General features: G+C 51.2%; 10 protein-coding genes across 10 annotated transcripts; 3 read left to right on the plus strand and 7 right to left on the minus strand.

The window, feature by feature from the left end:
• Window positions 1-282: 282 nt before the first annotated feature.
• On the minus strand, window positions 283-2,593 carry N7532_006562 (terpene cyclase/mutase family protein; the record flags this gene model as incomplete). The annotated part of the gene is made up of 3 exons (XM_056619056.1): window positions 283-373; window positions 427-2,336; window positions 2,390-2,593. The coding sequence occupies 3 exons, from the start codon at window positions 2,591-2,593 to the stop codon at window positions 283-285; spliced, it is 2,205 nt and encodes a 734-aa protein (XP_056475215.1).
• Window positions 2,594-3,027: 434 nt separating this feature from the next.
• On the plus strand, window positions 3,028-4,732 carry N7532_006563 (uncharacterized protein; the record flags this gene model as incomplete). The annotated part of the gene is made up of 6 exons (XM_056619057.1): window positions 3,028-3,469; window positions 3,538-3,604; window positions 3,664-3,934; window positions 3,984-4,064; window positions 4,130-4,201; window positions 4,262-4,732. The coding sequence occupies 6 exons, from the start codon at window positions 3,028-3,030 to the stop codon at window positions 4,730-4,732; spliced, it is 1,404 nt and encodes a 467-aa protein (XP_056475216.1).
• Window positions 4,733-5,114: 382 nt separating this feature from the next.
• N7532_006564 (E2 ubiquitin-conjugating protein UBC7) lies at window positions 5,115-5,730 on the minus strand (the record flags this gene model as incomplete). The annotated part of the gene is made up of 2 exons (XM_056619058.1): window positions 5,115-5,368; window positions 5,481-5,730. 2 exons carry the CDS (start codon window positions 5,728-5,730, stop codon window positions 5,115-5,117), a joined length of 504 nt encoding a protein of 167 aa, XP_056475217.1.
• Window positions 5,731-6,127: 397 nt separating this feature from the next.
• Window positions 6,128-7,891, minus strand: N7532_006565 (scramblase family protein; the record flags this gene model as incomplete). The annotated part of the gene is made up of 3 exons (XM_056619059.1): window positions 6,128-7,216; window positions 7,284-7,455; window positions 7,518-7,891. 3 exons carry the CDS (start codon window positions 7,889-7,891, stop codon window positions 6,128-6,130), a joined length of 1,635 nt encoding a protein of 544 aa, XP_056475218.1.
• Window positions 7,892-8,595: 704 nt separating this feature from the next.
• On the minus strand, window positions 8,596-9,044 carry lcl2 (the record flags this gene model as incomplete). The annotated part of the gene is made up of 2 exons (XM_056619060.1): window positions 8,596-8,789; window positions 8,867-9,044. The coding sequence occupies 2 exons, from the start codon at window positions 9,042-9,044 to the stop codon at window positions 8,596-8,598; spliced, it is 372 nt and encodes a 123-aa protein (XP_056475219.1).
• A 190-nt stretch (window positions 9,045-9,234) lies between these two features.
• N7532_006567 (mitochondrial 54S ribosomal protein bL27m) lies at window positions 9,235-10,053 on the plus strand (the record flags this gene model as incomplete). Its single annotated transcript, XM_056619061.1, has 1 exon — window positions 9,235-10,053. One exon carries the CDS (start codon window positions 9,235-9,237, stop codon window positions 10,051-10,053), a length of 819 nt encoding a protein of 272 aa, XP_056475220.1.
• A 231-nt stretch (window positions 10,054-10,284) lies between these two features.
• On the minus strand, window positions 10,285-10,848 carry N7532_006568 (uncharacterized protein; the record flags this gene model as incomplete). The annotated part of the gene is made up of 1 exon (XM_056619062.1): window positions 10,285-10,848. The coding sequence occupies one exon, from the start codon at window positions 10,846-10,848 to the stop codon at window positions 10,285-10,287; it is 564 nt and encodes a 187-aa protein (XP_056475221.1).
• Window positions 10,849-11,889: 1,041 nt separating this feature from the next.
• N7532_006569 (SDR family NAD(P)-dependent oxidoreductase) lies at window positions 11,890-12,660 on the minus strand (the record flags this gene model as incomplete). The annotated part of the gene is made up of 1 exon (XM_056619063.1): window positions 11,890-12,660. One exon carries the CDS (start codon window positions 12,658-12,660, stop codon window positions 11,890-11,892), a length of 771 nt encoding a protein of 256 aa, XP_056475222.1.
• Window positions 12,661-13,824: 1,164 nt separating this feature from the next.
• On the plus strand, window positions 13,825-15,517 carry N7532_006570 (FAD-binding oxidoreductase; the record flags this gene model as incomplete). Its single annotated transcript, XM_056619064.1, has 4 exons — window positions 13,825-14,160; window positions 14,218-14,912; window positions 14,980-15,188; window positions 15,246-15,517. The coding sequence occupies 4 exons, from the start codon at window positions 13,825-13,827 to the stop codon at window positions 15,515-15,517; spliced, it is 1,512 nt and encodes a 503-aa protein (XP_056475223.1).
• A 148-nt stretch (window positions 15,518-15,665) lies between these two features.
• On the minus strand, window positions 15,666-20,090 carry N7532_006571 (chromatin-binding protein RAD9; the record flags this gene model as incomplete). Its single annotated transcript, XM_056619065.1, has 2 exons — window positions 15,666-19,976; window positions 20,034-20,090. 2 exons carry the CDS (start codon window positions 20,088-20,090, stop codon window positions 15,666-15,668), a joined length of 4,368 nt encoding a protein of 1,455 aa, XP_056475224.1.
• Window positions 20,091-20,366: the final 276 nt, after the last annotated feature.

A 20,366-nucleotide genomic window follows, 5' to 3' on the forward strand; every position in this document is an offset into this window, starting at 1 on the left:
CCTCTACTGGTCTCAACCTCTTCGCTACTCGTTTGCTGGTGGAAGTACCCGGCCTGCAGAATCTGAAGTCTTTTTGCTTTTTAGTCTTTGTATTAAATAGCTACGTATTTTGACATTCCGTTTAAGAAATCATGATGCGAAATTATTTTCTTGAGTGTTCGCATTAGCACTACTGGCATTCCAGCGTCACAGTTTGAAAAGCCCCTCGAAACCCGATAGATGTGAATTATTATGGTATGAAGTAATAGGGTTGTTGTACATGAGATCGCTAAATTTGAGCATTTACCGGAGTTCGGCATTGCCAAACTTGCGACTGTAAAGGCCGAGGGCGCGGATGGGCCAGTAGAACTTGTAGTTGGGATAGGAGATCATGCTGCCAGAAAGTCAGTATGGGAACTTCAAAGAACGGAGAAAATTTCAACTTACCAGGACTGGTTGAAGACACCCTCAATAGACTCCTGGAGCCACTCACCATTGGCTTGCTGGCGGGACATCAGCAGCTTGATGCCCCTCTCAAGCGGCTCCTTGTGGGGATACTGTGCCTCCATCAATGCCAACAACGCCCAAGCAGTTTGGCAAACCTGCGACTTTTCATGCTGAACATAGACATGCTTTTCGCTGCTCAAATAAGATTCGCCCCAGCCACCGTCGGCTTGTTGCTTGGAAATAAGGAACTCGCAGCCCCGGTGAGAGTTCTCGCTCGTCTCGTATGTTTCGCCAATACTGGCGAGACTCTCCAAGGCAAACATGGCGGCGTAGGTGAAGCAGATTCCCCAGGAACCGTACCAGCTGCCATCAGCGCGCTGAACACGCTTGATATAGCCAACGGCCTTCTCCTTTGCGGCGCGGATTTCATCCGCGCGGTAGTCGGGGTAGAATTTGCTGAACAGCGATAGTGCCGTCACAGAGGCAGTAGTACACTCGGGGTGGTCGTAGCCGATCATGATTCCACCAAAGACCTCAGCGGCGTTGAGGCACTCGATCAGGGGAGATGCACGAGTAATCTCGTACTCTGAAAAGCCACCGGTAGGATTTTGCAGCAGAAGCAGGCAGTCAACGCTGTCCTTTAAGCGATCCAAAGAGATCATCTCGGGGAATCCGTGCATGTTCTGGAGCTGGAGGGTCGAACGCAAGCCCTCAGCTGTGCAATCACTGACGGTGTATCCCTGGACCTTGGTGCTAAATGGCCAAGCTCCTTTGCGGTGCTGACGGTAGCACTCCTCCTGACGAGGAACATTTTCTCGCAGCTGGTGGTCTTCGATGAACGCGAGTGCCTTGGTCAACATGGGCCGCCACTTGGGGTCATCGGCGAGACCAGCGACGACAACAGCCTGGGTGACGAAGGTTGTATCCCACACCTGAACACCATTGGTACCATTTGCGAGCATGCCCTCGCCCTTCATCCACATGTAGTCATTCAGCCGGTATTCATGGCGGCGAACGGTATGGCTACCAGGGCCATCATGGATGTAGCAGCAGATCATGTTCAGAGGGTTGCTGACTGGTCCAACTCCTGCATAGTCGGTGTTCTCGTCTTCCATGCAGATCAATTCCCACACCCAATCCTCAGACCGCTTGACAACGGGGCCAACTCGGAAGAGCGGATTGTAAAAACGGACCAGGATTTCATTAATGCTGTTCAAAACCCAGGTTTTAGGGTAGTAGTTATCAGCCTCGTGGATCGAATTGCGATGAGCGGCGAAGTTGATAGTGTTATATGATTGAGTATAAAGCTCCTCCCGGAGCTGCTTGGTGAAGTCATTCAGGGGCATGGACCACTTCTTGGACCAAATGTAGGACAGGGGCAAGAACACCTGTCGGATATGGATCCACCAACGCCAGGGAGCGAAAGGCACCCAGTCCGGAAGCATCCAAATTTCGGGAGGTACTGGGTTCACGGCATCCCACTCCATTACACCAAGGATGCTGAGGAAGGCCTTGGCCCAATGGGGACCATAAATGGCGCCTCCGAACTTGTGCAAAAGACCACGGGCCTTGATCATACGAGGGTCATCCTCGCTGACACCGATGATTCGGAGTACCACGTAGTTCATGGATGTGCCAAAGACTGAGCTGTGGCCTTCAATGTGAAGACCCCAACCACCATCCTCGGGGTGCTGGCGAGCAAAGAGGTAGCGCTTGATTTCCGTGGCATACTCTGGAGGGATAGGCGTGTTGGTCACGTAGTATGAGATGATAATGCTAGGCAACATAAACATAGGCCCACCGTACTCGCAAGCCCAGTTACCAGCATCGAGCTGCAGGTGAGAGAAGAAGGACAGACCATTCTCCGCGGCTTGCAGCGGTGTCTTGGCCTCAGGCAAAATGGGAAGACCCTGAAAAGGAAATGTTAAAATTGCGTTCAAAAATAGGTCTGGCAGGCACTTACAGTTGGGAGACCCAAATGGTACTTATCAGCAACAGTCTGGAGCCAAGCACTGTTTTCCTCGTCGGATTCGAGATACTTCCAGGTCTGGCGACCTTCCTCGTTCACCAGCCGCCAGCGGGAATAATCCGTTTTCAAGTCGCCATTTTCGTCAGGCTTGAGGTGGCCCTGAGCAGAGGACCTCCAAGGGGCAATGGGTGAAGGCATTACAGTTGTGGCCCCGTCAATTGCAGATGGTGCCGGGAAGTGATGGGTCGATACTGGCGGATTGCTCAGACCGCCAGGTGGATATAAACAGCTCCACCGTGCTGACTCATCAAGTCTCACGACTGCGGTGTACAACCAAGACCAGCGTGAATGCCTGCATGTGAGATCGTCCAGAGAAAATAAATGTCTGCCTAATAGCTTGAAAGTCTCATTGGGACGAATTGAAGAGGACATGAAGGTTTCGAGAAGAAGAAACGGGGAAGTGGTGGCGGACGGAGGGGCCTCAATGCCGCTGCTCTGAGAGGTGTACTTAAGACAGCATGCAGCTCATATATACAAATGTATACTTCATCTGTCAAAATCAAAGCAAACACTGTGAACCATATGAGCCATGTTAACCCGAGAAAACAACGAGGATCGAAGGCTGCAGAACGATGCACCCCGCAGTGGCCCCATTGTTCTCAAAACGCGGGGAGACCTGGTTGACTCCTCCAAAACGGCAGGTGCGGCTCGACTTCGCCAGCGACGCCTACTCGGCAACCATCCCATCCTCGACCCTCCGTCGTTCCATGTCCTCAGAATGCGCGAGTGACTCCTCGATGGCCCTCAGGCCCCTTTCCCCGCAGGCTGCCTTGCCCAACGAGGTACAAGATTCCTCGGTCCGCGTCTATGTCGAGGAGACCCTCGCCGCGCTCGTCCGCGAGCTCTCATTGTCTCCGCCCGAAGGCCAGCCGTCGGTCACCTTGCGATGCAGAGCCACACCCGCCGATTGTGTCATCAACCCAGCTAGTGGGGCTTTAGAGACGGTGCAAGGATATGACAGTTACTGCACATACTCGTGGCCAGGAAGGACTGCCTTTGAATCGTGGAAATTCAGTATGTGCTTTCCGCGGAAGCAGCGTGCAGCTCAATTCTCGGAAGACTGACGTGTATCTTGCCGGAAGCGGTCATCATTCGCATCCTGGCCGTGGTTGATCAGGCACTGCGACAAGGACAATTGATATCCAAAAGGTAAGCAAATGGTCCACTCTCTGAAATGCAGTATCACTAATCGGCTAATACGTTCCCAGAGATATATACTATATTGATCCGGCCTACTTTGGGACCCAAGAGGCGGTGAACAGTGTCATCGACGACCTTGCCTATACTATCGGGGTGAGCCGCATAGATCTGAACGTGGTCAGTCCACAAGTGTTCTACATTCAAAACAAGACGAGGGAAGGCCGACACCAGCTGACACCGTCTTGTCTCCAGGAAGCAGCAGCAAAGGGACTGATTGCCGGTTCTTTTTGCTTGATACGAGAATCTGATGTATTACTGGACGCGCGCTCTGCGTCCGAGGTGGGTTTCATAGTTCAGGTTTCACAGCTACTGAAACTAATCGTCCTAGGATACTCTCATCCCGCAGGTACAAGACGACGATGAGATAAATGTCTCAGGCACTCGCTGGATACTGATCATCGAGAAAGAGGTACGAAGCCCCAGCTCGTTGATATGTTTCAAACAAAGAGCTGATATCTGCGAATTCCGAAATAGGCGGTCTTTCATCGCCTCGTCCGAAATAGCTACCATACCACAGCCCTTGCAGGAGAGGGAATCCTGGTCACCGTAAGTAAACTTCAGAATACGCAATTTCACAGTTCGCAAACAACTGACTTGCTGAAACAGGGAAAAGGATATCCTGACATCTGCACTCGCCGCTTCCTCCACCAGCTCTTCCAGATTGCGAACAATGGAAATCAACGACCACCCCGCTTCTATGCACTCGTTGACGGAGATCCACACGGTATGGGAATTATGTCGACGTACAAATACGGCTCATTAGCGCACGTCCACGAAAACGAGCGGCTGATCGTCCCGGAATTACACTGGCTGGGGCTGAAAGTGACCGATGCGATGGCAGAAACACGAGATGGCAACGAAAGCCCCCTGCTTCCATTGACAGCAGCGGATCGTAGAAGGATTACTGCGATGCTCCGTCAAGGCCCGATATGGGCGAGTGATGGTCCGGAGCCGGAATGGCGACTTGAGCTGCAGCGCATGCTGATGTTGAATGTGAAAGTAGAAATTGAAAGTCTGTATAACGGTGACGGTGGTATTGAAGCGTGGATTGACAGTAAGATGTTTCGACAAAAGTGATTGGAACCACAGATGCATTATCACACTAGGTGCATCCATGGATGTAACGATGTTGATCGTCGATGGCAACTACCGCCGCTATTCAAACCATCAGTGGTAGAATATATATCCTAAATCGTTCACGATGATATCCACGAAAATTAATGCCTACACCTGACCAGAAGGACAAGGATAGCTAGTCTGTACAATTGTGATGAACAGAGGCTCTCAATCCACATGCTAGATACAGATAGAAGTTAGAAAACAAAAGGCTCTCGCCAGCCTAGCAATGCACGTAAGAAACGGAAAATTGTATCATAACTGAGCCCTGGACTCCGATCATCAAAGCGTATTCTTCATAGGAGGCCGATGTTAAACTTCCCCAGGGGTGAAAGATTCGCAATCACAATCCCAGGCCCTTGCGCACCTCATCCCGTACCTTCTGCTCGTACTCAGCCCGGCGTTCACGCCACATCTTCGCAGCCTCGACGTTCGCAGGACTCTCGTCGTTGGGCTCAGCAAGCATACTCATAACGGAGATGAGAATCTTCTCCACGCTCTGGATAGGCGACCAGCGCTCCGAGGCATGTTCGTAGTGGTTGGGGTCGTCACCGGGCGGGTGAAGGATAGAAATGCAGACGGTGCCATTGGGGTAGACTGTATTCGCAAGAACAAACATAGGTTAGATGCAAGTGCTTCGGGGCCGGTTTCTGCAGTGCGCAATAGCCGGGTCTTGCGACTGGGGAGCTTCGCGGGCACAATGACGTACCGTTTGGATGCCAGACCCCGCCTCCGACGAATTTCATAGTCGGTGGGCTGAGGGGGTAGTCCTTGGAGAATTTAAGCTCGGCGGCAAACACGCCACCTTCGAAGGGGGTGCCCTCGGGGCCCTGGATCAGGGCTTCCCAGTAGAACATGTCATCTTCCGACACCGGGCCTGCGGTGATGCCCTCCGGAGGGTTGGTAGAGAGGTTCTTGTATTCGTGGAAGAGGCGCTTCTGAGCAATTGAGGAGCCCATATTGCCGAATAGGAGGCGATTTATGGGATCGGTGAACTTGTGAGGGTATGAGGAGAGGTCGGGTTCTGCGCGGCGAGCGTCGGTGGGTTTGGTTCCGCGGGTGGCGAGGAGGAAATTCCGCGGTGATGGTGAGCGGATAGGGATTGCTGAGGTCGATCGAGGAGCTCGAAGCGATATCGTTGAATAAGAGGTGGGAAAGAATATGGGATGAAGGGGGGTTGGTGTAAAAGCGAAAGAATGAAAGAGAGGAAGAAAGCGGCGAAAGTTGATGGGGACTGGCGGGGTACAGACCTGCTCCCCGTTGGATCGGCGGGTCGATCCCGCCACGCACTAAATTACGGTTCGGCAGTTCTATGAGGTATCTTCAAGTTGTTTCTATTGTACAAAATTTACCAGTCTAAAACCAGTCAAAATCATCGCCGCCTCCTTCATCGCCACCGCCGTCGCTCCAAGGGTCCTCGCCAAAGCCCCATACATCTTCCTGCTGTTCATTGGAAGGCGGAGGGTTGTAGTCATGATAGAAATCGGGCTGGTCAGGCGATTGCGGTGCATCAGCCTGCTCGGGGGGAACTGGTTGCGAGCTTTGATCACCTGAGAATCCTCGTTGCATCGCCTCGTATCCAGCCATGGCTCCAGCACCTGTGGCACCCGCAGCCATGCCGTCGGCCATACCACCAGCAGCCCCCGCTCTTCCAAGAGTGCCTGCAGCGGTTTCACCAATGGCGCCAGCTTCACCGGCAGCAGCACCACCAGCAGCCCCGGTGGCTTCTCCAGCAGCAGCTCCTTCAGCGGCTCCGCCGCCCATACCGGGGAACCAGAGAGGCATGAAACCGAAGCCTCCTGATCCACTGTGTCGGCTGAAGTAGTCAAAATCGACACTGACAGCCGTGGCCAACATCACAGCGCGTTGGTCAAGGGTCATCGCTGTGGGGATATTGCCGTCAGCGGATTGAGTACCAAGCCCTGCAGAGTCCATTCTCAGGGCATATACACCGGTATCAGTAAAGAATTCACGCGCGAAGCCTGCAAAATCACGATTGACAGACCCTATCAGGCGGTTATCGGCGGAAAGTAGAGAGAAGTCCCAGGACAGGAATGGCTCGTTGACGTAGGCAAACTGGTTGAATTCGCCCTCGCCTTGTGGGGATTTCTGTGTCAGATGCAATTGTTGAGCGTTGGACAGCTCTGATCCTGCCAAGGGGAATTTCTGAGTGCCCATATCGGTCGCGGGGTTCGGTGACTGATGATAGGTGAATAGGTTGTACTTTCGTCGCAATGGTGCCCACTGCTGCTGGGCTTCACCGATGACGCGCATTTCGTCGAATCCAAGTGGCGACACGCGCGCATTGGATGATACCTCGGCCTGTACGAGCGAACCGGGTGTGGTATTGTGAAGAGCGGTTGAAGAAGAATGGCTTCTGGTAGTGGTATCGAGAGGGTCGTATACTTGGATTCGGGAATTGATCCAGGAGAAAGGACGGTGAAACTGAGACTGGTCAGTGGCGAGGAAGCTTTGCAAAAAAAAACTTACGATATCGAAAGTTTCAACTTACTCGGAGGACTTCATTCTCGTGACGATCGAATACATGCGTCACGAAGCTTCGGTGTGTCCGAAACCATTGCCGCGCCATGGCGTTGGTCATCCCCTTTTCCTGCTCTGCCATGTACCCAATATGGTTCCCTTGTGCATCCATTATTACGTATTTATTGGCTTGCTCAAATCCACTAGAGAATAACGGTTAGCCAGCTCGAAATAGACTCGAAGTTGAGACGCGATGTTCCCTCACATCATGACGTTCATCATCTCCAACTGCCGTTGAACCACGACTCCTGAGTTTGCCAGGACGCTTACAGCAGGGTGGCTCTCCTTGAGGACTCCATTTGGGTCTTCCGGGATATGGACAGGGGCGAGTAGAGTATTTTGCGCCGGATCGTAGTTGGCTCGATACGCATCTTGAGGCTGGCGCTCAGGCTGAGATTCGGCGTCTGGTACATATGGTTGCTTGGGTGTCTCAACTTGTCTTCTCGCTGGAGGGATAGGAGGGGGTCGGATTATGCTGTTGCGCGGGCCACGATGAGTCCCTCTACCTCGAAGGCTCGACAGCTGGCGCGAGGAGAAAATGACTCGCAGCGACCGTGGTCGGAGGCGAGCACTCCACATATTAGCGTTAAAAATATATTAACCTTCGCTATTTCGTGTGAATCTTCGAAGAGAGTGCCGGGAAAGGTAGGGTTGCGAGAAACGTCGAGGTGAAACAGAGATGTGAATTACGAAGGTCCGAGTCGGAAGTTCTGATGACGGCACAATGCAGGCTGGGCGGCTGCGGGGTTAACCGGAGATAGCGCAGATCGCCCTTGATCTGTCCAGCACAAAGTAATGTCCTACAAATACTTCCTGGTAGGTCAAACCTTAGAGTAGCTTGAACCATCGCAAACTTCAATGAGTTCTCCACCAAAAAAAATGAGACGAAATTGCCATTTTGCTAGGCTTACAAGCGATCAATATTCTGCTGATAACTCTCACGGACATTCTCTGCCCAGGGCCCAATGTAAGCCACACTGGTACACCTCAGGGTAAAGTTTGAAAGATCTGTGCAACTGTTCACTTTCCCCGCTTTCGACACGACTTATTGGAATATCTGCTACTAGTATTCATCCAAATTCAATCTGAGATTCTGGAACCTTGTGTCTGCCAATAATGTCCAACGCGGAGTGTTAATTGGTAGAGGTGTGTGTATATAACCATAGCAAGACTAGCAGGTATGTGGTTGACAACTCAACGAGCCTTTGGCCATGATCAACGAGTCCGTGATATCAATAAATTAAAAAAAAGATGAACGCTCGCTTTAAACAATGTCAACCTCGTCACAGAAGACCCTTCCGGGCAAGCTCGATCTTTCGAGCTGCCTCGCCGGCTTTGTATCCTCCCTTTGACACACAGATCGCACTCCCCTCTCCAAGCTCAACTTTTTCTTCAACGTCGGGGTGTGGGCAAGGGCAGTGATGCGGGAAGTGCACACAGGCGAGAGTCCCGGGGCAAAGATAGTTACTGCATTGAGCTATGTGGAAATTCGAAAGTCAGGAATTGCACTTCGAAAGAACGATCATTTTCGGATCAGATGGCGTTTGCACTTACATTGCTGCCACATTTTCTGGTATCTGCCACTGTCGCTAGGGACATTTTGAGCACCTTGTTGCTGCTGCGCTTGTTGTTGGCCGCCTCCAAACATGTGCTCGAAGAAGTTGAATTGGCCCTGGACGACAGCGACCAGCAGGCACAGAGCCCAAACTGAATGAATAAAGTTTCGCAACATCCTGAAAGAACTGGTCTGCGTGAGAAAACTCTTGAAAATGGAGACGACTCATGCAAGTGACAGTTGAGAAGTGGCCGATTGACCTCGCAGTTCTGGCCAGTTTACCCGCGGCACGTGACGCCAAGCCTCACCTCCGAGAAAAGTTTCCCCTTTGGAGCTGCCTCCTCCGCAACACTCGCCGTCAATCGCCATGTTGCAACCCAGATTGCTCACGCCCCTGCGGGCGTTGGAGCGAGCCTTTACTCCCTCAATTCTCTCCGTTCAGTACGCCTATCAACCACAGTCGCTGATGCAACGCACCCTCTCCGCATCCATCGCCCTCCCGAAACCCACGCCATCAATCTCCCGCACACTCCTCCCTTTCTCACAGGTGCGATACGCCTCGCATGCTTCTCAGGGTACTGCCAATCGACACTCTCGCGATCCCGCCGGTAAGCGTCTCGGTGCGAAGCGCACCGGCGGCGAGTACGTCGTTCCGGGATGCATCATCTTCAAGCAGCGCGGCTCGAAGTGGTTCCCCGGTGACAACTGCGCGATGGGACGCGACCACACAATCTACGCCACTCAGGCTGGCTATGTCCGTTACTACGCTGATCCTGAGCGTCACCCCGACCGTCGATACATCGGAGTTGTTTTCGAGAAGGATGGCAAGCTCCCGCACCCTCGCAATGCGCCCAGCCGCCGCAAGTTGAACATGGTTACTGTTCCCCGGATGGAGCCTGTTGCCTTCCAGTCTGACATGATTGCTTCAATTGATGAGAATGGCACCCAAGTTGGCAGCGTTGAGGCTGTCAATGCCGAGTCTGGCCCTCAGCTGCGCCCTGGTTATATGTACCGTGAGGCCAATTGGATCATTGGTCGTGCCGCGGAGAAGGCTGGTATCACCGCTATGCCCTACGACCGGAGAAACCGCTGGCTCGCATGGAGGAAGAGACAGGCCCGTGCTGAGCGCGCTGCCCAGATGAAGAGTCTGAAGGGCAAGAAGAAGTCTGCCAAGAAGGGCAAATAAGGGTGTATGATTCTTTGAACCATGAAGTCTGGGTTTCTGTAGCGATATGAGGTCTTCCTCTGGTGTTTCTCTGTATTATAGAAATGTTATCTCACAAGTCATCTCACGCATATATTTGATATCTCTACCCCCTCTTCTTATCCGGCCATTCAATCCGTATAGCGCATAGAGGAATTACATATGGTATATTTGCTTGAAGCCCGTGTTTCCCACTGACAATTGATGCAAAAATCAAAAAACCCATCCCAACTGCTGTATAGGCCATTGCAGCCAGTAGCGATGCTCCTGATCGAGATGATTGTATATGGCGCGCATTAAATGAACACTGAAACCTTGCAACCACCAAGCCCATTCCAACTCTTTCGTAATGACAGTGAAGTAGCCAAAAATAACCAGTGCCTCGGGGGTACGGTTGCGTAGCAAATTCAAGTATTCATCTGAAATTTGATAAAGCCATATGAAGACATCTGCCGTCTCTATGCTCTGAGTATCAAAAACGGCGGCAAAGGACTTAGCGAGGTCATCGAGCGCTTCTTGATAACAGCGTAACTCGTTCGGGTCTTTCACAGACTCTGTAAGCAATTGCCGCAGGTTTTCCATAAATGGCTGATTATCGGTGGACCTGACTTCCCGGGCGCGACTCTTGCGCCCTCCCAGGGTAAACATAGGCGCGAGCGGCCCGGACTTGAGAACACTGTTGACAGAGGCTATTATCGCCTTCGTACCACGCACAAGATGAAGCCATTCGAAGAAATGATCGTTGCTGAACCAGTGCTCATCGAAATTGCGCCGCATCGCACAAGTTATGATGCAGGTAATGATTGAAAAAAATGTATAGTGCAGGGCCGTTGTCTTCATTGATCTGCGGTATAGCCGCGGAGACCATTTGGAGAGCATTGTTGTGATGGTATTCTGCAGTGGCGCGGTATTGCGCTTCGAGCTCGGGCTTTATATGGCCCATGTGCAGCGCAGCAAGAGCCAGTATCCCACGAAGCACAAACTGAGATTGAGAAGTGAGCCCACACTGGGGAATCGTGATTTGCCAAACTGTTTGCAGGACTGAATGCCGCGAGATCGTGTAGCATGTTGAGGTCGAGTAATGATGTAACAATGCCATCTCGGCCATGCCCATAACTGGGGTCAGGCTTTCAAGGCTTGTTTCAAGGGCGTGACCATTGGGTGAAGGTGTCGTGTTGCTAGCCGTGGATTGAGAAGAGCCAAAACTACAATCTACCCCATGTCGAATGCAATTGTTGCATTGCGGCTTTGCTTCATCGCACTTCAATTTTCATCGAGATCCCAACTTTAGCCAGGGCTGACATGGAGTATATAGCGGGGAGGATGCTGCTTACCTTGACTTTGCGGGTCTTGCAAGACTGACATCCGTTTCGCGACTTTCTGTGTGTTCGCCTGGGCCCCATGGTTGACTTTCATGCATATTCGTTAAATTGACGAGAAAGGTCAGACGAAGAGGCTGCGCAGCGTTTCCCAAGGCCACAGCCCAGTCTTGACGCCGCCTTCGAAGACGAGGGTTGACCAGAGGCTCAAATAGCGATCAGGGAGGTGATCGGAAAATGACAAAGAAAAGGTACCTAACGGCTTAAACGTAAAATTCTGGAACCAGAGACAGGAAAACAAAGAAAGAAGGAGGTCGAAGGCCCGAAAACTCTGTAGCCTGAATTCCAAGGCAGCAATGACGTTAACCTAGGTTAGAAATAACTAACGGTCTTTCGAAAAGATTGTCAAACTTTCTGCCTCGAGGCAGTTCAAAATTCTATTATAAGATACACTTCCATATTGTACGCAAAGGCAAATATGACGCCGAATCTTCTTTTCTTATCCCAACATGCCAACTCCTCCGTCAACGTCCACAACTGCGCCATTCATATAGCTGCTCTGTTCAGAAAAAAGGAAGAGAACAGTGTTGGCAATTTCATCTGCATGACCCATTCTCTTCATTCCAACGCTTTCCGCAGTACGCTGCATTGCCTCCGCACCAGTGCGTACAGACACATTTGTCGGGGTGTCGGTGTAGCCCGGCGCGACCACATTCACGCGGATTCCTCGAGGGCCGACCTCCAAGGCCACACTCTTTGAAAAACCAATGACAGCATATTTGGCGGCGCAATATACAGAAAAGTTGGCCACTGGGTAGTTCCCGCATACAGATGATACATTGACGATGGCTGAGCCACTCTGCATATGGGGCAAGCACACTCTGCATATGTTGAATGTACCGCGGAGATTGGTGTTCATCAATTTATCCCAGTATTCATCCGAGACTGATTCGATCGGGACAGAAGTTGGGTTGATTCCAGCGCAGCTGAAAACATAGTCAATTCGGCCAAAAGCTTTGACAGTGGCTTCCATAAAACTGGCGCAGTCATGGGCAGCACTAACATCCAAGGTGTACTTGAGGTGGCTAGCCTTTATCGTGGATGATTTTTCGCATATATTTAGCACTTCCTCCAGTGCTGGCCCGTTAATATCAGCAAGGGCAAGTGTTGCGCCACATGTCGCTGCTTTGATAGCGGTCGCTTTGCCAATACCGCTGCTCGCTCCTGTGATAAGAACGACCTTGTCTGCGAAGTTCCCAGTGAATGACATTCTGTGCAGAGAGCACCTTCGGGGTATCTGTAGTAAGAATGGGAGATGATTGAAGAATTGGAGATGTATCGCGAGCGATGAAAGTTGACAAGGATATGAGAGCGGGGAAGTGTACACTCAAGACCCGCTCGACGATTGTATGCGCTCCACCTACTCCAACTTTACTACAGAAATTGGAGAAGTGAACGAACTACATAAACCGCGTGCTAAAATGAATCTGAGCAATTTTCACGTTGAAAACTGCAGAATATTCGAATCAAAGTGCGTTCGTTGGACATGAATAGTACGCTGCGTACTGATCGGGAAGTAGCCAGGCCTTGACTCTATGAGAAACAATGCAAGTTTCAAGCTTGGAATGATAATTTCATGTTCCAAATATGAAATTTCGTTATCCATCTTGACATTTCTTCATGTAACCCAAATTGGAGCTCGGTTATGAATTTCGGATGATAAAAGGATTAGATGAAAACTGGAGAAGCTAGAATCATTCTAGAACAACTCCTAATTTCAGGTGCGGCTATTTCGTGGGTGTAGAAAACGACAACCATATTTCATGCAGAGTCTCTCAATATTTCCTTATTTTAGACTGGCGCTACCTACGAGCAGCGTCCCAATGGGGATGTTGCCGAACCCGAATAAGAACCCAACCGCATCAACATTTGGCAGCGCGAGCTCGGGTTCGGGTTCGGGTTCGGATATCCCCGCTGATCGCCATTTCATCCTTTCTTTCCCCTGTGATATTCATGCTTATACCCGCAGAATGTCTGCTTTCAAGCGTGCGCAGAGATAAAATCGACAGATTCTGCCTGCCTGGAAGGCAGACGAGTTTCAAGCACAATGCTAAGCCTCAATGCTTTCGTCAATCGGTCTAATCACGACCCAGTGTCGCGATCATACATCCCAAATGTGGAGTTCCATCTGCTCACGGTTCCGAAAGACATGACCGGTTTCTTCTGCACCCGAGCGGGACGACGGTCGAACAGAGTGATCAGCGTTTCAAACACCTACTGCCGAGCAGGCCGAGCCTCTGGTAGCTACATACAGGCGGCATTGGGAGGCTGCAATCAATCGCTCACATGGAAGTTATAAAGGCTGGAGAACCGAATAACACTCATCAAATACCCGACTCGACGTGTTTGAACCACTACTTGATTTCAATTCACGATGAGACTCCTTGTCGAATTATCTCTTCTAACTCTGGTGGCTGCCAGTTCCAGCACTGGGGCCGGTTCATCAGTCACCACTCCGCTGGGAGATTTCGCGCCTACAAAGGGATCTACTTGTGCGTGCAAAAAGCTCTCTTGTGAGCTTGGCGAAGTCATCCTCCCAAGCAGCGCAACCTATGTTGTCCAAGCTGCGGAAAACTATTGGGATGTACGCGCAGATTTATCTCCTGCGTGCATTTTTCTACCTGCATCCGCAGACGAAGTGTCCAAGGCCGTCTCGATTTTTAAATCTTGCAATGCTCAATTTGCAGTGCGAGGTGGAGGTCACATGAATGTGTGTTGTCGCCTTTATTGAATACTACATTTGGTAGCATCGCTAACATCAACCCAGTACCCAGGATCGAACAATATCGATGGCGGCGTTCTTTTGGCCTTGGAGAAATTGAACAACGTTATCGTCAAAAGGGATACTATCGAAGTAGGGCCTGGACTGAACTGGTATGATGTCTATTCGGCTCTCGAGCCGTACGGTCGCGCCGCGATTGGGGGTCGCTTGAAGACGATCGGTGTTCCTGGACTTAGTCTCATCGGCGGATTCCACTATTTCAACAACAAATATGGCTATGCTATGGACAACGTTGTGAGCTACGATATTGTGCTGGGCAATGCAAGCCAAATAACAGTCAACAAGTCATCCCACCCCGATCTATTCTGGGCATTGAAGGGCGGTGCCAACAACTATGGCATTGTCACAAAATTTACGTTGCGAACGTTCGATATCCCCAAGGTCAGCACCACCATTCAGGTTTACAATGAGAGTGGGATTCCAGATTTCTTGACTGCGGTGTGTGATATGGCTATGCTTGACGACAAGGATCCCATTGCTGCCGGCATGGTTGCCACCGTGCAATATAATGCTACAACAAAAGTGGCATCCGCCTCACTTCTGGGTGTTCAGGAGGGTGTCAGCAGGCCCCCGTCTCAATTTGCCAACTTCTCTGCAATCCCTGCTACGACGAGGATCAACAATGTCACGACCATGAAGCAATGGGCGACTGATCTTGATTCTCCTAAGCAGATGTTTAGGTAAATACCTCGACTATAACACCATCGAGACCGATATCCAAGTCTGCTAATCCACTTTACTTTTTAGGGTCATGTTCTCCCACAAGACAATGAAGCCAGATGCAGATGTTCTCCACTCTATTTACAAAACTTGGAAAGACGCAGTTGATCAGATCGCCGACATTGAGGGCCTCTATCCGACATTCGTGATCAACATTGCATCTGCGAGTGCTGCCCGGGTTGCCCGGACCAATGGAGTTGGAAATGTCTGGGGACTTGAAGAAGAGTCTCATATCCGTACGTTTAAAGCATCCCATTGTTCATACATTGTCCTTTAGCTAACCTATCTCCCAGTATGGCAATTTAGTACTGGCTGGGCGTTGGCTCAGGATGACCTTCGTGTCGAGGCCTGGTCTCGTCAGCTTGCAGAGCATCTCCATGCTATCAATGTCAAGAAGGGAATAGCCTCTGAGTTCGTCTACATGGGCGACGCTGGAGAGTGGCAGGATCCATTCGCGGGATTCCCGAAAGAAAATGTTGCCCGCATGAGAGAGATCAGGTCTTCTTACGACCCTAAGGGCATCTTCTCCAGGCTCAACTGGGGTGGCTTCAAACTTGGTATTTAAGTCGTACTTCAGAGCGAAGTTGCTAGTCGGGCCGGGCCGCCTCGCGTTCCTTGGTCACTGGGATATGGATGAATGTATGGCATTGATATGATTTAGTATGCTCGGTGAGATTGGTATCAAGGTTTAAAAATAAAATATAATCAAAACATCACTCCTCAAATAGTCGACCCAGAATTAAGCTCTGACAGACGAACTCGTTTCCGACAACTCTTGCGGTGGTATTTGTGTCGGAGTTATCCAAGGTCCAGGTGGCAGACTTCTTCCGTTTCTTCCCATGTACCAAGTGAATCCTTTGCATCTTTGGCCGAGGTGCCAACATCTCCCGGGCAGCATCCTGGTCGGCATCATCGACATAAATGAAGTCCCAGGTACAAGGAAGACCGGACTCGAACTGCGAATCCATCATTGCGCGAGCCGTCTCCAAATCGGGAACACGCTCAACTCGGGAGGCGCCCAACGCAAATGTGAGAAAGACGTAAGCCTTGCGCTTTTCTTCGGCTTTGCCGCGACCCATGACGATGAGGACTGAGTTTCCGGCAAGCAGCCTTGGTCGTGTGGAGATTGTGCGAACTAGGCGTGCTTCGGATGGCGGAGTTGGGGTCATCACTCGCGATTTCGTGGCGCCATTGAGATACATAGAGTCTCCTGCAGGGAGGAGGTAGATGTCCCAATTTAGGACACGACCCTTGGCCACACAGTCCTCGATCCACCGTCCTGAAAGACAAGGTAGGTTAAGTGCTAGTGCCTGCATGTACTTCTCACGGCGCGAATGCGTGTCGGCTATCAGGCAGGCGAAACCGACATTTTCAGCCAAATCGGTGAGATGGAGTCCAGGGCGAATTCTTCGCTCCTTGGACTGGCCCTTGGTTGGAGTTGATATGGGCAGGACAGAGGAAGACTCAAAAAGTTCGGTGAAACCGTTCTCCAAGATGGACCCACCATTTTCTTTGATGAGCGTTGTAACGCGGTTCTTTGATCCGTCATCTTCCTTGTATGAAACAGCAAATGCCATGTTGGAAAAAAGACCAACGCCTTGGAAACTGCGTGAAAATCTGGCGCTCGGGGATGCGGGGAGAGACGATTTCTGAGAGGGTGTCTGAGGCACGCTTTCACGGACAGACGCAGGTTCGGGTTGGTATGTAAATGCTCGGTCCTTGAGTTGATTCCATAGGATCATATCAAAGTATATGCGGCCAACGGGGACCCTGATAATATTGTCACTGTTATTCAGGCCGCCATTGGGAAGACTCTTGCGCTGTTTCGGACCGAGAATAAGGGTTGAGTAGCCAAAAACGTCAGTTTGGGGATAAACACCACGGTCTGCAGCGTCACCCAGCTCGTCACGAGTGAGTTTATCCTCAAACCCACGGACAATGTGCGTAACCTTGGGAACACCAGGCATGTCGACTTTGACACCATCTCCGATTCGAAGTTCCAGCCTCTTCACTGCACCCCTATTAACTTCAACAGGCGGACTGTCCTCGAATTTAACAGAGTATTTAGTTGCTGAGCATCCAAGCGGTGTTCCAAAGCAAGTTCCTGGATAATAGGCTCGCTTTTGGCCCATCCATAAAGCGAGTATTTGACTGGGGGCGATCTGACGGTCGTCATAGACAGCCACGGGTAGTTGAGGCGAGGTAGGAGTGCTCGCGGGCAAATTGCCTGATGGCAACAAGTCTTCAGAGCCATTTTCCATTTCCATGAGTTCAGATGACGGGGGTGGCTCGGATGGGGTTGGTGCGGGAGGAGCTGTTGGTTCAGAAGCCGGTACCTTGACAGGAGCTTCCTCAACATCAGCTGTTTCAGGCGCTTCATTGACGGCGGCTGGTGGATCCGGCTGTTCATCCCGAGGCTGCTCATCCTGAGGCTGTTCTGGAATAGGCTGTGGGGTCCGTAGTCGGCGACCAGAACAAGCGGGTTGACGAGCTGACCTTGATCTGCGGCGAATGACTTGCTGGGGAGAGTTCTCGATTTCCCATACACTCTCATCCGTACGCCGAGAGAGCCCAGACTGCCTGCGACTGGTGGTTATAGGAACGCGAATTCCGGGCGAAGAGTGGTTTGCATATGCCTGTGCAGGACTAGAGACCTCGCGAATAGGTTCGATTGTCTTGGGAGGCTGAGTACGAGGGGTAGAAGGAATGGCAGTGTCGGGTATTGTATGAAACGTCTGTCCTAAATTTCCGCAGCGCCTTTTTCTCGGGCGAGTGGGTGACCCTTGTATCAATGCGTTGAAATCAGGGTCATTTGCGAAAAAACTCATATCGATATCGCCCATTTTGGCATTAACTTGAGGGGATGTATCCGAGGCGATGTCAGTCAATCTTCGGCGTTGTCGTCCACTCGGGCTTGACAATATCGGCGGCTTGGCTTTTATTGGCGAAGATTGTGCTCGGGTTTGAGATGGGCGCTGTTGCTGACTGAAACGAGGGCCATGGCCGGCCGGGAACATAGGAGGAAGATCATCATCATCTTCGTTCGTGGCATCGGCATTTGACTCGCCCTCCCATCTGCTTGATCCCACACGTTCGGGGCTTTGCCGCAAATGGATTGGAGTCTCCTTAATTTGAGAAGGCAGTGACGATGATTTCTCCCCCTGGCCTGATTCAGTCCTGCGATGTAATGATCCGGCAGGTTGAGGTCGGCTGAAGGAATTGCTGGAGTCGACAGTTCTACTCTGACTAGTCGAATGTCCGTTCATGTTTCTAGGATCAACATGGTCTGAAGACTGTGGAATTTGCTGGTGTTGTAGGTTTTCTTGAGGGTGCTGAGAATCCCTCATCCCCGGTCGTGAGCCAAGAGGTGAAAGCTGGTCTTGTCGGACGGGAGACGTTTGAGCGACGTGAATATGGGAGTCGATTTGCATAGGAGCAAATACTGGCTGTGGTCCCAAGATTGCATTGCCATGTTGCGGTGAAGCTTGTGGTGACTGCTGAGAGTCTTTCACCATTACTTGAGATGACCTTGCCACAAACTCGTCAGGGCGAGAGTCATCAAAAGCGCTGGGTTCTTGAGGCGCCGTGTTCGCATCATGGTCCAGTCTCAACTGACTTCCGTCTATACCAAGAGCCTGAGAGAGACGATCATGTGCGCTGTTGGTAGCAACGACTGCGTCGTGAGGACCGACATAATTTTCCTTATCTTCTTCCATAGATGAATTGGGACCAGACTCCTGCGACTGAGGAACCTGGGGAGCATGGTCCTCTTCCTGCTCCGTTTCCTCTTCGCTCCCAGCAGCTTCCATTCCGTCTTCTCTCCCAGCACCTTCCATACCGATTGCCTCGTCTTCATGTATATGGATCGAGTGGGCCGGTGATAATTCACAGGCATTACTTTCGGGGCGTTCAGGAGAATTCAGAGCAAGAAATTGTGCAGCTGTTTCCTCATCGATTTCTCGCCGACGTCTCGCCGCTTCCACGAAAGATGGTTCTTTGTAGAATTCCTGATCAATCTGATCGCCCGAGTGTAGATTTTCTTCAGATCGCGTCAACCTCCTCCCCAAAGTCTTGTTACGGTTATTTTGCGACTCCTTCAATGAAATGTAATTCAGGTTCGGTTCAGACGACTCGTGTGCTAAATGTCCGGGGAAGTTCATGAGAGGCGATGAGATGGGGTTGTGAATGCGTTGTTGAATTGGGATATTGGGGGACGGCCGGTCTGATGCCAATTCCGACTGCAGACCGTGGACCAGCGGAGAGGATGGAGCTTGTGTATTCTTGAAGGCCTGGCTGAGGCCCATCAGAAGACCGCCACTTGATCCAACATCCCCCTGTAACGGATTCCGGGAAACACTCGGGGTCTGGGAGGTGCCCGGTGTCTGGTTCTTTTTGATTGCGGTCGCCGGCGTGGCTGTCAAGAAGCGTTGTGATTCGGGGAAAAACTCGGGTTGGAGGCCATGGTCAGCAATTGGGGAGGATGGGCTCTGTCCGTAAACACTTTCGTCGTCGTTGTTCGGTGACTGGTTCCTTTCGCGTGCGCTGTCGAATTCGGCGAGAAGATCGAGATGACCACTGTCGCCTTCATGTAGAGTCATGAGCGTCGCACCATCGGCCCCATTTTGCGTACACTCCTGATACATGGATTCTCCATTTTGCCGAATAATGCTGTCATAGACCGATTGCGAGACGACCTGGGTATCCCCGGGGTCACATTCGGCAGACTCCATCTGCTCGGGCGGTGACCTTTGCAAAGGCTGTACTTCACTCGACGCAGTCGCAGGATTATGGTAGCTCATTGAGGCTTTTTCATGGTGTGTTGCGGCAGAGGGGTGGGAGGAGCGGTGCGAGAGGTCCGACTTGGCACGGTTCGACGGAGGTATGGAGGAGAACCCTTGGTAAGTCGGCGATGCGTCACCATAAGAACGACTGGCAGGAAGGTCGTAGAGACAGAGGGAATCCTTGAGAGAGGCACTGTCAATCCCTGCCTGGTCGGTTGGAAACGATTGCGATGGTTCGTGCTCCTGAAAAGACCGAGGTCAGCCCAATGAGATTCTGGAACGCCGCAGGACGTTACATACTAGTCCCAACGCGACGCGTTGCAGCTTGGCGATGTCGAGGCTATCTTGCGTCTCCATGCCTCGCGAGACAGTATTTCAGCAGACAATTATTCTTCTCGTCCGTATAAAAGGCATGTTCTGGCCTAGTACTGAGGCGGACCTTGGCAAACAAAGTCCAGGACGTCAAACTGTCGTGGCAAACGAAGTCAAAAACGCGAAACGCGTCAGTCACGTGCATCACCAGTAATATTGCCTAATTTAGCATAGCGTACCATACGATATTGGCTGTTCAATGGACGCAAATTGTAGAATTTATGTGTTCCAAGTACGACCAAATATTTAATGTAACAAAGT

This window comes from Penicillium argentinense (genome assembly GCF_028826775.1).
Source record: "Penicillium argentinense strain IBT 30761 chromosome Unknown utg000005l_segment0_segment0, whole genome shotgun sequence".
Classification (NCBI taxonomy): domain Eukaryota; kingdom Fungi; phylum Ascomycota; class Eurotiomycetes; order Eurotiales; family Aspergillaceae; genus Penicillium; species Penicillium argentinense.